We start from the raw sequence: 13,588 nt of genomic DNA, 5'->3' as shown, positions 1-13,588 counted from the left end.
TTTCCAAATGAGGGTTGAAGTACACTCACCAATATACAAAAAGGTTCTTATGAAACATACACTATGTGGCCAAAAGTATGCGCTTGCTTATTGAACATTTAATTTCAAAACCACAGGCATCAATTTCCCTTTACTGCAATAACAGCTTCCACACTTCTAGGAAGGCTTTCCACTATAATGTATGTAGTAACATGGCTGCAGGGATTTCAGACACAAGAACATCAGTGGGTCAGGCATTGATGTTTGGCGATAGACCCTAGCTCACAGTTGGCATTCCAATTCACCCCAAATATGTTCAATGGGGATCAGGTCTGGGCTTGGTGCAGGCAAGCCAAGTCCTTCCACACCTGATGCAGTAAACCATTTCTTTATGGCCCTCACTTTGTGTTGGAAGCACACAATGCCCTAGAATGCCATTATATGCACTAGCATTATCATTTATCTTCACTAGAATTAATGAAGTAGCCACATACATTTGGCCATATAGTGTGGATTCAATATCATCTAAAGAATGTTGTAATGTTTGACATCTAGTGAATAAAAACATGGTCAGAAACCTCAAATGGAAGAACATTCTACTCACTGCACTCTTTGATGGGTTCATCGCTCCAGTCAGGACAGTCGCGGACCTTATTACACACTTTACTCATTTCAATACACTCGCCACTGCGACACTTGAACATGTCAGGGCCGCTACACTGAGTCACTGTGGAAAGAGAAAATGACAACATCGGTTTCTTTCCATGAGTTACATCATATAACATCAAACGTTTTTTGGTCTAGAATATGTTTAAAATGACACTGTAGAGCAAATGGATCTCAATGAGTGGGTTGTGACCCAAAAATAAGTTGAAGGTCTGTTTTGATAGAATAACCCAGAATAGGGTTTAGGCTTCAAAATTCACGTTTGATGTATGACTATGTAATGTGTATATTGTTGAACAAACCAGGTCTCTTCGGAATCGAAAACTGCTATTCTAAAATCCCACTGTAAATTCCTGAGGGAACCTATGGCAAATTAGCCTTCTGAGTTGGCCTACAAATTGATGAGCATGCATTTCATGATAACATTAATAACTTTCATGTTTGATTTTAAGAACAATATTTTAACATTTGTACAATAAACAATTTTGGTACCGTGTTTGGTCGCCACTTAATGGCCATAAAATCCCAATCTAGAAAACCAGTTGGGAACACTGCTGTAGAAAGAGCATTTTTGCTATAATTGTTTCTCAGCTGGATAAAAACTAATTTCCTTTGAGTATTTTACCCATTTTTTACTTCCCATATTTCTGCAATAACTTACAGCATGAAATGTACAGTGGGTCTGTATTTGGGCTGATTCTTTGCTACAACTCAGAACTTTTCTCAAATGTGGTCAACTGTGAACCAGACTTCCAAAAACTGTTTAAAAAGCTCCAGATAGAACATTACGAGAATTGGGTTTCCAGTTCATGGACTCACCATTTTTGCAGTTGACTTCATCCGTGCCATCTGCACAATCTCGGAAGCCATTGCACTGTCGGCTGCCATGGATACAGCTGCCGTCATCACACTTAAACTGGTCAGGTCTGCATGTACGAACAGCTGGATGTGGCATGAACAAACACAGACCTGTTAGTGAAACTAGAGACCAAAACATCCCTAAAACCCCTCACCAGGATCTCAAAAGCTCTTAATGCATTTTGTTGTACAAAACTTAGATTGAACTTGTGACAGACTGAAAAATACTTGATTTCTAAGAAAGGCGCATTTTAATTACTACAGAAGCACGCCAAGTCTAACTATCACCAAAAGCAGAATGACACGTTTTTGTCTGCAAACGCTTTTCATGTAGAGTTCAAAGCGCCGACTGACACTGGTGCCCTGACATGAATCATGAACGCAACTTCACGATTGCTGTTACAAAGCAGATAGCCAGAGTCTGCTGGCTGATTAATATTGTGGAGGATGACAGTTTAAGACTTAATGCCCATTGCAAGGAATATACAATCTATGTGGGGACTAGTTCTTTCAATTAGTCAAACTCCAACTTAGATTTTGGGAAACGTTTAATGTTACTTAATTTGGAGCTATTTTAGTGCATTTCTATCTTTATACTGTGGAAGGCTTTGGAAAATTTTAATAAAGCATTATATTGTAACATATACAAATTTTGTTCCCCCACCCCCCCCCACCAAGGAGGAAATAAATGCATTTTGACAGGAAAAGTATATATACTGTCAAATTTCAGCACTTTCAAAACCTGCGATTAACTACAAAAAACTAAGGGATTAATCGAGATTAAAATTTTAATCAAATGACAGCACTAATTAAAATATATTGACACATTTGGTTGACAAATTAAAAAGCAGGAATTACTCACAGCAGTTTTTCTCATCGCTGCCATCCTTGCAGTCCGGGTCCCCATCACAGCGCCACTTCCTGTGGATGCATTCTCCAGAGCCACACTGCATCTCACCAGATGAACACTTCGGTGGCGGTGTAGGGTTGTGGCCGCAATGCTCCGGCGACTCGTCTGATTGGTCCTGGCAGTCCACATCATCATCACATAACCAGCTTCTAGGAATGCACGTAACATTGCCACACGGGACTTCGCTTGGACCGCAGGAGGACGGGGCACAGTCCTGCTCATCACTGTCGTCCCCGCAGTCATCCTCTCCATTGCAGACGAATTTACGTGACACACAGCGTCCACTGGCACAGGTGAACTCAAGAGGGGCGCATGTAATGTTACCTAATAAAATACCATGGGAGAATGTCTAATGAAACCGGAGAAAGGGCAAAACAACTTTTCAGAATGGTATTGTGGATGCAGGCAAGTAACCGATTTCATGGAGATCTCCTCACAATCCATAAATTGTTTCCAAGAAAAATTTACTTTCAAAAACCAGCGCATGTTTGTTACTTCAAGTGTCTTCTCATCCTGTTCCAAAAAGAACCAAAGAACACTTATTGCACAAAGCTTGCCTTTTATAGCCAAGGAGACTTTGAAATTATAGCTATGTTACATCCAAGTTGCGAATTTAATACACATGAAAAACCATTATAATTGCAAAAACAATGTGCAAATAAAGCCGCGTTTTCATCTTACACGTTTAAAAGAACAAAATCATTTCCGGAGAAATGACTTTTTTTATTAATGACAGACTTGCGGTTTACAGCACGCAGACAAAACACTCAAGAGCAGCTCGACTCATGTCTTAAAGCGACAGCACATTACACAGTTCTTGGAGCACTATGTGCATGCGTTACCTCTTCCTTATATTATAGATCCACACAGAAAAGACATTTTCAAATGTGTCAATAAACTTGGGCCCATATTCACAAAAAATCTCAAGGCTAAAAGTAGCTCTTAATGTGGAAATTTAGGAGCAACTTAAGAATTACAGGTGTGTCAATCCTAATTTTTAGGACTCGTAAAATTAGGATTGAGTAAAAGTAATTTGTGAAGGATTTTAATGCTAAAAGTAGCACCCTACAGCTTAGAAGTCCTCCTGAGGAATTCCAATTTCCTAAAAGTGACACACAAATTATTCAAAACATGCTGCTTTCGTAAATGAACATTAAAACCAATATATTACAATATTATGACATTGCCCGTTTAAAAACGTATTGCCTGAATCACAACTGAGTTGATGTATCAGTAATACAATATTATAATATTGACATTGACCTTTAAAAAAAGATATCCCCTGAATCGTGAAGATGTTTTCATTATTGTAAACTTAGACGCAGTTACCTCTCCCACAAACTGAAACTAAAACAACCCAATTACACCGGAGATAAAGGTTGACAACTGTGCGCGCCCTGGCCACATCAAAATAAAACTGTGCAGCGTGGATGAATTGGGAATGTCTGTAATCTGTCAGCAGAATAATTTATCAAATTACTGTATATATGCCTTATCCAGACCGCATATCATCAACAATTCATAGCAGTTCACACTTTTCTACTTAATCTGTTCTTTAATAATGGTTCTACCGACAAATGGTACCATGTGGTGGATCTCCAAGCAATATCAACCAAAGCAGTGACTTAGTGTATTGCAGTTATATATTTATCAGCATGTAAATTATGTACTCTGGCATTCATTGGATTGGTGATGGAACACTTATACACAATAATTAGTAACTATCGTCGTTAAACAAATATTGGTCAATTTCTACTTGCAGTATAAACTGACTCTAGGATAATCCTAAAATTCCTTAGGAGAAATTAAACTGTTGAAATGCAGCAAAAGTATAGACCTATAAAAGTAATGTGGGTAATTTGGTCTAACTGGTTTATCTAAAAATTGATAAATTGCAGACTTTGGTATATTAGCAAATCTGAGCACAGTTTGAGAGATTGAGATATTATCAGAAACTTTAGAGCAGACTCAAGAGACTATGGTCTTTTGTTCAGAAGAAAAGCTTTAAAACCATATAAATTACACTCAATTACTTTTTTCGAACATCTTTCCTAAATACTCCCCATGTCTTTCGTTGGTTCGACAAACTCACACACACACCATTGGTTGGGTCAACTCTAATTGGTCGGGATGCTCAAACAAACCACTGGATGTTTTGAAAAAGCCACAGAGGCACAGTTTTTACACATTTCACAGGAATCAACTTATGACTGGCTTAATAGTTTTTCTGCATATTAAGATGGAATATGAGAAAGTTTCATATGAAAAAAAATTACCCACTTTCCCTTTAAAAGATTTTTTTTCTGTTAGTTGCACTTTTACTCCCGATTACTGATTTCTAATTATTGCCTTACATGCAAGAATCAGAAGGTGATGAAAACAAAACTGTATCTGGAAGTGGTCATGTGTTATGTCTGGTGCCTCACCACAATTAATTTCGTCCTCGCCATTGTCACAGTCATTCTCACCATCACACTTCCAGAAGAACGGAATGCACTGTGTTGAGCCAACGCCACAACCGAACTCATTCACTCGACAGGTTCTTGTATCTAGGGGAAAACACAGTCAGGATCATGTTACTAAACTTTAACTTAAAAACTCAATTTATTGAAAATAAAAGCATGTATAGCCTATACAGCCTTTTAACATTCTGCATAAAGTCTGGACCACTGTGCAGCTTACTCTGGCTTAAAAACTGCCCACTTAGACAGGAAGAGGCCATCTGACTGACATGTAACGCAAACAGTTCATTTAGGCTGCATTTACAGTCAACCAATTGCAATTTTCACTAGCCTAATATTGAACAGATCAGATTTTGTTGCATTGTGTAAACGGCGAAAACACTTATGAGAACAGATTTTTTGGCATCCGATTTGAGTCACTTTCAATATTTGGTTCTTAATCAGACACATATCCAATATCAGGACATCTGACACAAGTCTAAACACTCGTATCTGATTCTCATTTTTGACATTAATATCCACTGAAGCAGAATTGTTGTTTACATCTGTGCATGTATAACAACGTTATTCAGGAGGAACGAAATGTCAAGCAATTGTGAAATCTATGAAAGTAAAATAGCGCCTAAATGATTTGCATGCACGGAGTAAGATTTGTGAAAGCGTAAATCAAATGGCAATTTTGTAATGTTTTATAAAGGTGTAAATCAAGTTGCAAGCATAAGAAACAAATATTAGCAATACTTTTATACTTTGCATAAGTGTAATTCATGTGTTGTGAATCTGTAATTGCGTATTAACACAAAGTAAATTTGGTGTGTATTCTTCTGACTTTGTTTTTTTCGATTATACTTTTGCCACTGTTTTTGCACCTAAACATGGCCAAAAACATTGCAAACCTGCAATCAGCAATATGCAAGCAAAGAAAGGGTGTCATGAACAGCAAAACAGATTGACCGCATAGAATCAGCCTGTATGTGTAAAATAAACTACTGCAAATGTGTAAATGACTTGTGTTTGTGGCATAAATATTTTCCAGAAATAATCCGATATACACTGTTACGTCTTCCCTTTGTTGCGCTCACACTTTTGGCACGAATTTCTCACTAAAAAGAGTTTTGCAAGCACGAGGGAGAAGGCGGGTCTACATGCTTCTAGTAACCAATCAAATGAGGTTTTCCTTGACCAGTTTACTCTGACTTGATTGGTTTAATAATGTGACAGACAGTTTCTTTTTCATACCACTCAGCGTCGTTCCTCTGGGTATCTCTCCTCTCTTAAATATTATTTACATGTTTGCAGTAGTTTATTTTACACATGCAGACTGATTCTACGCGGTCAATCCGTTTTGCTGTTCATGACACCCTTTCTTTGTTTGCATATCGCTGATTGCAGGTTTGCAATGTTTTTAGCCATGTTTAGGCGCAAAAACAGTGAGACAGCAAGAATACACCACATTTACGTTGTGTTAATATGCAATTACAGATTCACAACACATGAATTACACTTATCCAAAGCATTAAAGTATTACTAATATTAGTTTCTTACACCTGCAACTTGATTTACACCTTTACAAAACATTGTGCACATCCAGTTTATCTTTACACTTGCTATTTGATTTATGCTTTCACAAATCTTACTGTGCATGCAAATAATTTAGGCACTATTTTACCTTCATAGAAATGTCAAGCACGCATTTTGAATGGAGATAAACATTACAAAAAGAAAATTAGCATACATCAATATACCAACAGGTGAAAGCACCGTAGTTTATCAAAGTTTTACTATACATTCAAGGCTGACGTTGTGTGCACATTTAAACAATTTGGAGGACACCAATAATTAGTTAAATTACATGTGTAGAATTGACAAAATGCAGTGGAATAAAAGGCGAGTGAGCCTCTTCAGTACTTCCAGAGGAGAATAGTGCTAGAAGAACGAGCATGTTTTAGATTCTCCATAACCACATGAACAGAAATATTTTAAAGTACACTCTATAGAGCATTTAAACTTCTTTTTGGAATAAAAGCTAAACATGAATAATGACCTTGATCAGTGTTGTGCAAATAAATGTGGTCAAAGTTACATGACAGACAGATATGGGCACTGTTGTGAACTCATCACTTAGTAGTGCTCAGGTAAGGTTAAGATTTAAAAAAAAAAATGCATGTGTGGGAATTCTTACGTGCGAGTTGTGGAGGGGGTTGTCTTTGAACAATTAATTGTATTCTTGTGATGTTTAGCGATATTCCAAGTACAATTGCAAGTTTGTTGCTTTTCATAATTCTAACAATGCCAAAAAGTGCTTAGCGCATCTTGGCTGGTTATTAAACACCATCAGTTATGTTCCAAGTGAATGTTGACAGGCGGGACGAAGGAAAAAAAAACAAAAAAAAAAACTTTACTATAAATTCTCCTCCCTGCCTAGTAGGTGGCGATATGCACAAATAATGTGAATTGCCAAAAAAAACTAGAAGAATGTGAAAGTGGAGATTTCTGGTATAAAATGACTTAAATATTGATCTGTTTCTCACCCACACCGATCATATCACTTCTGACGATATAGATTTAACCACTGGAGTTGTATGGATTACTTTATTTTGCCTTTGTGATTTTGAGCTTCAAAGTTCTGGCCACCATTCACTTACATTGTATGAACCAACAGAGTGGAGATATTTCTCAATCTTTGTGTTCAGCAGAGGAAAGAAAGTCAAACACATCTGGGATGGCATGAGGTTGAGTAAATGTTGAGAGAATTTCTATTTTTTGTTTAACTACTCCTTTAACTACTGTGGAAAAATCTATTCAAATGATTGCACCCACGTTTTTGATTGGCTGTACAAAAAATACTGAAGAAATGTGGAATTTTTTTTATTTTTGTTTAAATCAGACTGTCTAACTGTTCAGGTGTCATACGTTGCTTCACAGACAAAACCCTGAAACAAAGTGGAATACAGTTCTGCTCGTGTACCTCTAATTTACTTGCTACCAGGTTGCAAAAACTCTGAATGCAGTATCTTTCAAAGATTTGATGCCACTAACTGTGATTTATTTCTCCTTTAAAGCACTTGCATTATCTTGTAATGACAACTTTGACTTCCAAAAGTTACATATTTCAGGATTTGAGCAGGCGCTTTCTGCAAATGCTTTCCATTTCAGGGCTCCTGACTGCGACTAAAACGGTCACAAATGAGACCAAAAATAATTGATTGCGACAATAATTTAAAGTGGGGTTGTGCGCGTTCGTTTGCGGTTTCATCAGATATCATCTTGTGAGTTATTGAATACATCTTTAGAGCATGCACTAGTGTCTCATGCCGCTTTTTACCTGTTCTGTTTCTGACGAACTTGCTGCATGCATCACATGCAAGAACAAACCCAGCGCAAGAGAGTCATGAACAAATGACTCTTTTGAACCAGATCTTTTTCATGAAACACCCAGAAAATAACTGATGGTTTGAACTCAGGAGCTCAGGTTAGCAGTTTGAATCAGATGCACTTTCTCAGCAAATCAGCCTTCAGTGTTCACAACTGAGAGCGCAGACATTTCAAAATAAGAGTCCCATGTGTATTTCGGGCTTCTTTATAATTAACAGTCCAGTATTGTGTACCACTTTTTTTATTGATTGGGATTGGAGTAGCACAATAAACTGCATCTGGGATTTCATTAAATTTGCACTCTTGTTGTCTCTGTGTCTGGGCCATCCAGTAACAGTAAAGCAAGACTAAGGCAATATTTTAAAACACATACACACACACATATATATATATATACACACACACACACACACACACACACACACACACACACATATATATATATATATATATAAACCAAGCTTTTGACTTGTACACAACTACTGTATCACACAAGGTGAAAACATTCATTCTGAAGAGCAGTACTAAAAAAAAAAAAAAAAAATCTTATATTTGTATAAATTACAAAAAGGGGTGTGAACATTTGACACAAAAGGGAATGCAAACTTATCTTCTCAACTATATATACGGTTTATTAAATGTCCGACTAATGGGTTATCAGCTGACTTCCTTTTCTTCAGCTTCCAGTTTCTGAACAGCAATCTAAATCGAGCAATTCTGTGATTTGGCGACTAAACCAGCCATTTGACTCCCAAGTGTTTCAGTTTAGGAGCCAATGGCTCCAAAGTCTTTTTTTTTTTTTGTCTGGAGCCCTGATCGTTTTTGTATATGAACAAACTGTTGGCAGTCTGCAGGAGTCGTCTGAGGCCAAGGCTTTAGCATGGCATAGCTTTTGTTAATGATGTTGAGATGTTGGATTTAAGTCTTAATTATAACAAACATTTTCTTATTTAGCTTAGCATCATATAATATTCATTATTGGATTTCACAGAATGTAGAATTTGCAATATTTTGCAAAACAGTGAGGAATCATTCAAGGAATGCCAGCTAATCCATTTTGAGTACTTGCTTGGCTGAGACAAACATTGTTCAGCAGCATGTAACATTACATCAAAACGACCTTTAGACTCATGTGAATAATCAAGCTAAAGCCTTTATCCTTTTGGCAATGCTCCAAGACTCCTAAAGTTATATATCAAAGGAAGAATGGTACTGTAGGTGCATTACGTAATCCATGAAACCTTTGATATTTTGCACTGTAAGCTTCAAGTTTTACAGGCCCAAACTTAAAAACAACATTTTTCAAATTACCAACTCATATTAGCTGTTAATGCCTAGACAAAAATACTGAACATAAACGTAATCATGGATTGTGAAAGATCACACACTTACATAGCCAATCATGTGCAAATGCTCACGAGCACTCACACAATGTTGGTCCGTTTCCATTTGCTGCCGACTAACTTTCCAACAGCTGCTCAAACAAGACTTGATATAGAGTCTTGCCATGCATAACTGCACGTACACCAACACTTCTGCATTGGACTGTTCAGAATGTGAAGCCACTCTACTTTATATACTGTAGCAAAAACCCTTTTAAAGGTCAGGCTGCTTTTGAAAGCCCTGATGGTATATCATATGAGGAAAAATAATTGCCTCAACATCTGGGGCCTATACCATGAAGCCAGTTTAGGTGGCTAGCCATGTAGGTTTGCCTAAACCCTGGGATTTATGTACCAAGAAGTTGGGTCGGCTTTTATCGGTGTTCATCGCCAAAGTAACTTACTCTACATGGCTAACCTGCTCCGTAAGAGGTTTTGCTAACAGATGCTGAACTAATCAGCTGTGAGTAAAGTTACATCTCAGATACAATGAAGTCACCCCCACCCCAATCTCTCTTAAAGCACAATTTAAAGAAAAAAATCTTAAGTCATGGACTAGAGATGAACATTATTCCATGTGAAGTTGAATATAAGTACACAAAATACGTCTTCAAAAAAAACCAAACAAATAGCCTACTTCTAACTGCATACAATATTCCGAATGCTCACTTTTTCATTATTCCACAGTAGCCTGAATAATGGTGTTAGCTTTTGGCTACCTAGCCTCATTCTTGATTTACATGACAGCAGGGCTATGTAGCCTCTAGCCAGCTAAAACTTTCTAACCGGCTGATTTCATGACTTTGATTCAGTTAGCTAGTTAAATCGAGAGTTCATGGCAAACTTGCCGCAAATTCGCCACCGATTATTTTCACATGCACATTGTCCATTGTTGCCAAAGGTTTGCTGTAGGTTCACCTCTACCGGTGAAGAGCTGTAAACTTCTGGCAAACATTTGCGGCGAATCACATTCACAGCTAGTTTGTGGCTAGTATGCCAGAACTCTAGATTTTTTGTAAGGGTGTATAACTTTGCTGAACTGCTTGCGTTTTTAGCAACACACACCTGATCCGATCGTCTATGTAGAACATAGGCTAAATATAGAAAATTACTCAAATATCGAAAAAGTTAAATCAAATCTTTCTCCATAAATATCGATATCGTTTTATCACCCAGCCCTAGCAAGCACATGCAAAAAAAATGCAAAGAATGATAAGATATATCACAGAATATCACATCTCAAAAGATACAAAAGTTGAATTGTGACTTACGGCACATTTCAATGCTTTCATCCGAGCCGTCCTCACAGTCTGGTTCACCATCACATTGCCATCTCTTGGGGATGCACTGACCACTGCGACAGACAAAGTCCACCTCTGCACAGGTCTTCCTCACTGAAACAGAAACAAAACCTTTGAGGTCTACTTTCAAATCGATCTTAAAGACCCCAGGAAATCAACATATGTCCCACCCCGACTTCCTGCTTTAATAGAAAATGTTAATCCAGGAAAAATAATGCGCTTGAGCACATGCTCAAGAGGGAGCAAGGACAAGAACAGGAATGTGTTCTCAAGAGTGCTTGAAATGCTTTCCAATGACCCCTAGATATCAAAGCAATGATTTAGAAATGAGAATAGTCTTAATTTAAATCACCTTCATCTTGTTACAAACCCATAAGACTTTGGCCACGTCTACACCGATATGTTTTCATTTGACAACGCATTTATCGCTACATTTATTCCTCTCCACACTAAAACGAGTTTTCTCCACCTAAAACTGAGTGTTTTGAAAACGCTTTCCATTACTGCACACTTTGGAAAACGATGACATTAGAAAACTGATTTTTCAAATTAAAGATTAGTGTAGACGTACACCCTGTCTAAACCAGAAGCAAGTGGCACGATGTGACAAAAGCTCCAATTATAATCAATGATGCCGTCTACACTGGATGTGTACGTCTTGCGTGCCTTGTCGTGCCAGCAGTAAACAGATGCGCTGGTGCTACTCCTGCCAACAAGACAAATAAACGCTTTTAGAATGTTGCAAGGCAGCAAAGTGAACACTCGTGTCCAGTGTAGACAAGGTGGTAGCCTTACTTTCTTTAGTGGAACCAAAAGAAGAAAGAGGAATTTCCTGAACTGCTCTTTGATAAACAATTAAAGCATACTGTGACCAAGTCTAAAAAGCACCATAAAAGTAGTCCATAATACTTGTGCACCAAAATCCCATTTGAAACTTGGTGCATCATATTCGGTTACAAGGTACTCGAGAATCAACTGTTTCCGGGCTCATTGTTTGAGCTATGGCAATTTTTAGTGAATAATTACTTATTTTATTATTATTTAAAATAAAATAATAATTAAAAAAAAAGTTTTTTTTAAGCTTGAAAGCTCCCGATTACTAGGTGACTGATAGTGGATATTGCCGATACCAATAACCAAGCTGGCGGAAAAGCTCGATAACCGACTAATCGGCCAATAGTTTCTAAAAATCGATTTATAGGATTTATTTTTTTTTTTTACTTTTTCTCCCAATTCCCAATGTGCTATTAAGTCCTTGTAGTCGCATAGTGATTCGCCTCGGTCCGGGTGGCGGAGAACGAATCCCAGTTGCCTCCACGTCTGAGACCGTCAACCCACGCATCTCATCACGTGGCTTGCTGAGCGCGTTGCCACGGAGACATAGCGCGTGTGGAGGCTTCACGCCATCCACCGCGGCAACCACGCTCAACTCACCACGCGCCCCACCAAGAATGAACCACATTATAGTGACCACGAGGAGTTTACCCCATGTGACTCTACCCACCCTAGCAACCGGGCCAATTTGGTTGCTTAGGAGACCTGGTTGGAATCACACAGCATGCCCTGGGATTCGAACTAGGAGCTAGCGAACTCCAGGGGTGGTAGCCAGTGTCTTTTACCACTGAGCTACCCTGGCCCGATTTATAGAATGTTAAAAACTTTTAGCCTTTCATTACTATGACAGACATAGACGCTACAAGAGTCCAAAATGTATAAAATTCCAGATGCTGTTTATTGTGAAACAAAAATCTCAATAATAACCAAAAAATATACATATAAATGGATGATTTGAAGCATAATGCGGGACTATGAACAAGCCCGAAATACACAATTATTTCAGGACTCTTTTGAATAGAAGAGACTCGATTCTGTAACAATGCTTTATATTTAACCATTTACTAAATTAAGGTTTTTATAGCCTAAAAAAAATAAAATATATCACCAGATTAATATCATTGATTAATGATATATCAGGTTACCTCTACTAGTTACTACAGGTTAAGGTTGCTCCGATACCAAAATTTTGGCTTCGGTACGATACCAGCCCTAGCAAATAAAAAAACCCTCAGATTTTTGAGGAAATTACACAGAAAATTACTTGTCAAAAAGAACTGCATAAAGTCTTATAGATACAAATTATGCCTTTTCTGTATTCCATGTTAAACATTAATTATATGTTAAGATCAAATTGTGTTTAATCAAATACATACTGTACAGCATTAATCAAATGAAAACAATACTTTAACAAATATATTTTATATATATATATAAAATAAATTAAAATGCACAGAGCTTTACAGTATTAATGAAAACATAATGAAAATCTGATTACCTGAGGCAAAATGCTGCCATGGCTGAATCATAACATGCTGATATTCAGTACAGTTGCTTATGTGATATTGCTGGCAGATAATAATCAAATAATATAACCATTTAATATTATATTATAATATTATTGTTCCTATGAGTATTATTGCGACTGCTTTGAATATTACACTTTTATACAGTAATAGAAACTATAACATCAGTCATTGTCCTAAAGGCTGTCTAATTTTGCCCATATCTTGACAATGATCTTAAAAAGAAAAGCAATATCCTATACAGAATCCTCATGTGACATATCAACAACATTTTGAAGTTCTTTAAAAAAGCAGC

General features: G+C 37.3%; 1 protein-coding gene across 5 annotated transcripts in view; it reads right to left on the bottom strand.

The window, feature by feature from the left end:
- The window catches only part of vldlr (very low density lipoprotein receptor), a 41,972-nt gene that overhangs the window by 13,164 nt on the left and 15,220 nt on the right, over nucleotides 1-13,588 (bottom strand). For all 5 annotated transcript variants that reach the window (XM_051686094.1, XM_051686095.1, XM_051686096.1 and 2 more), the window contains exons 3-7: nucleotides 10,904-11,026; nucleotides 4,840-4,962; nucleotides 2,366-2,737; nucleotides 1,465-1,587; nucleotides 584-706 (exon numbers count right to left, since the gene is read on the bottom strand). In XM_051686094.1, coding sequence (XP_051542054.1) covers nucleotides 584-706; nucleotides 1,465-1,587; nucleotides 2,366-2,737; nucleotides 4,840-4,962; nucleotides 10,904-11,026 — 864 coding nt within the window. The remainder of the gene's footprint in view (nucleotides 1-583; nucleotides 707-1,464; nucleotides 1,588-2,365; nucleotides 2,738-4,839; nucleotides 4,963-10,903; nucleotides 11,027-13,588) is intronic.

The sequence above is a fragment of the Myxocyprinus asiaticus genome, chromosome 43 (assembly GCF_019703515.2).
Source record: "Myxocyprinus asiaticus isolate MX2 ecotype Aquarium Trade chromosome 43, UBuf_Myxa_2, whole genome shotgun sequence".
Taxonomy (NCBI): Eukaryota; Metazoa; Chordata; class Actinopteri; order Cypriniformes; family Catostomidae; genus Myxocyprinus; species Myxocyprinus asiaticus.
The sequence above is the reverse complement of the archived record's forward strand: the minus strand, read 5'-3'. Positions and strand labels throughout refer to the sequence as shown.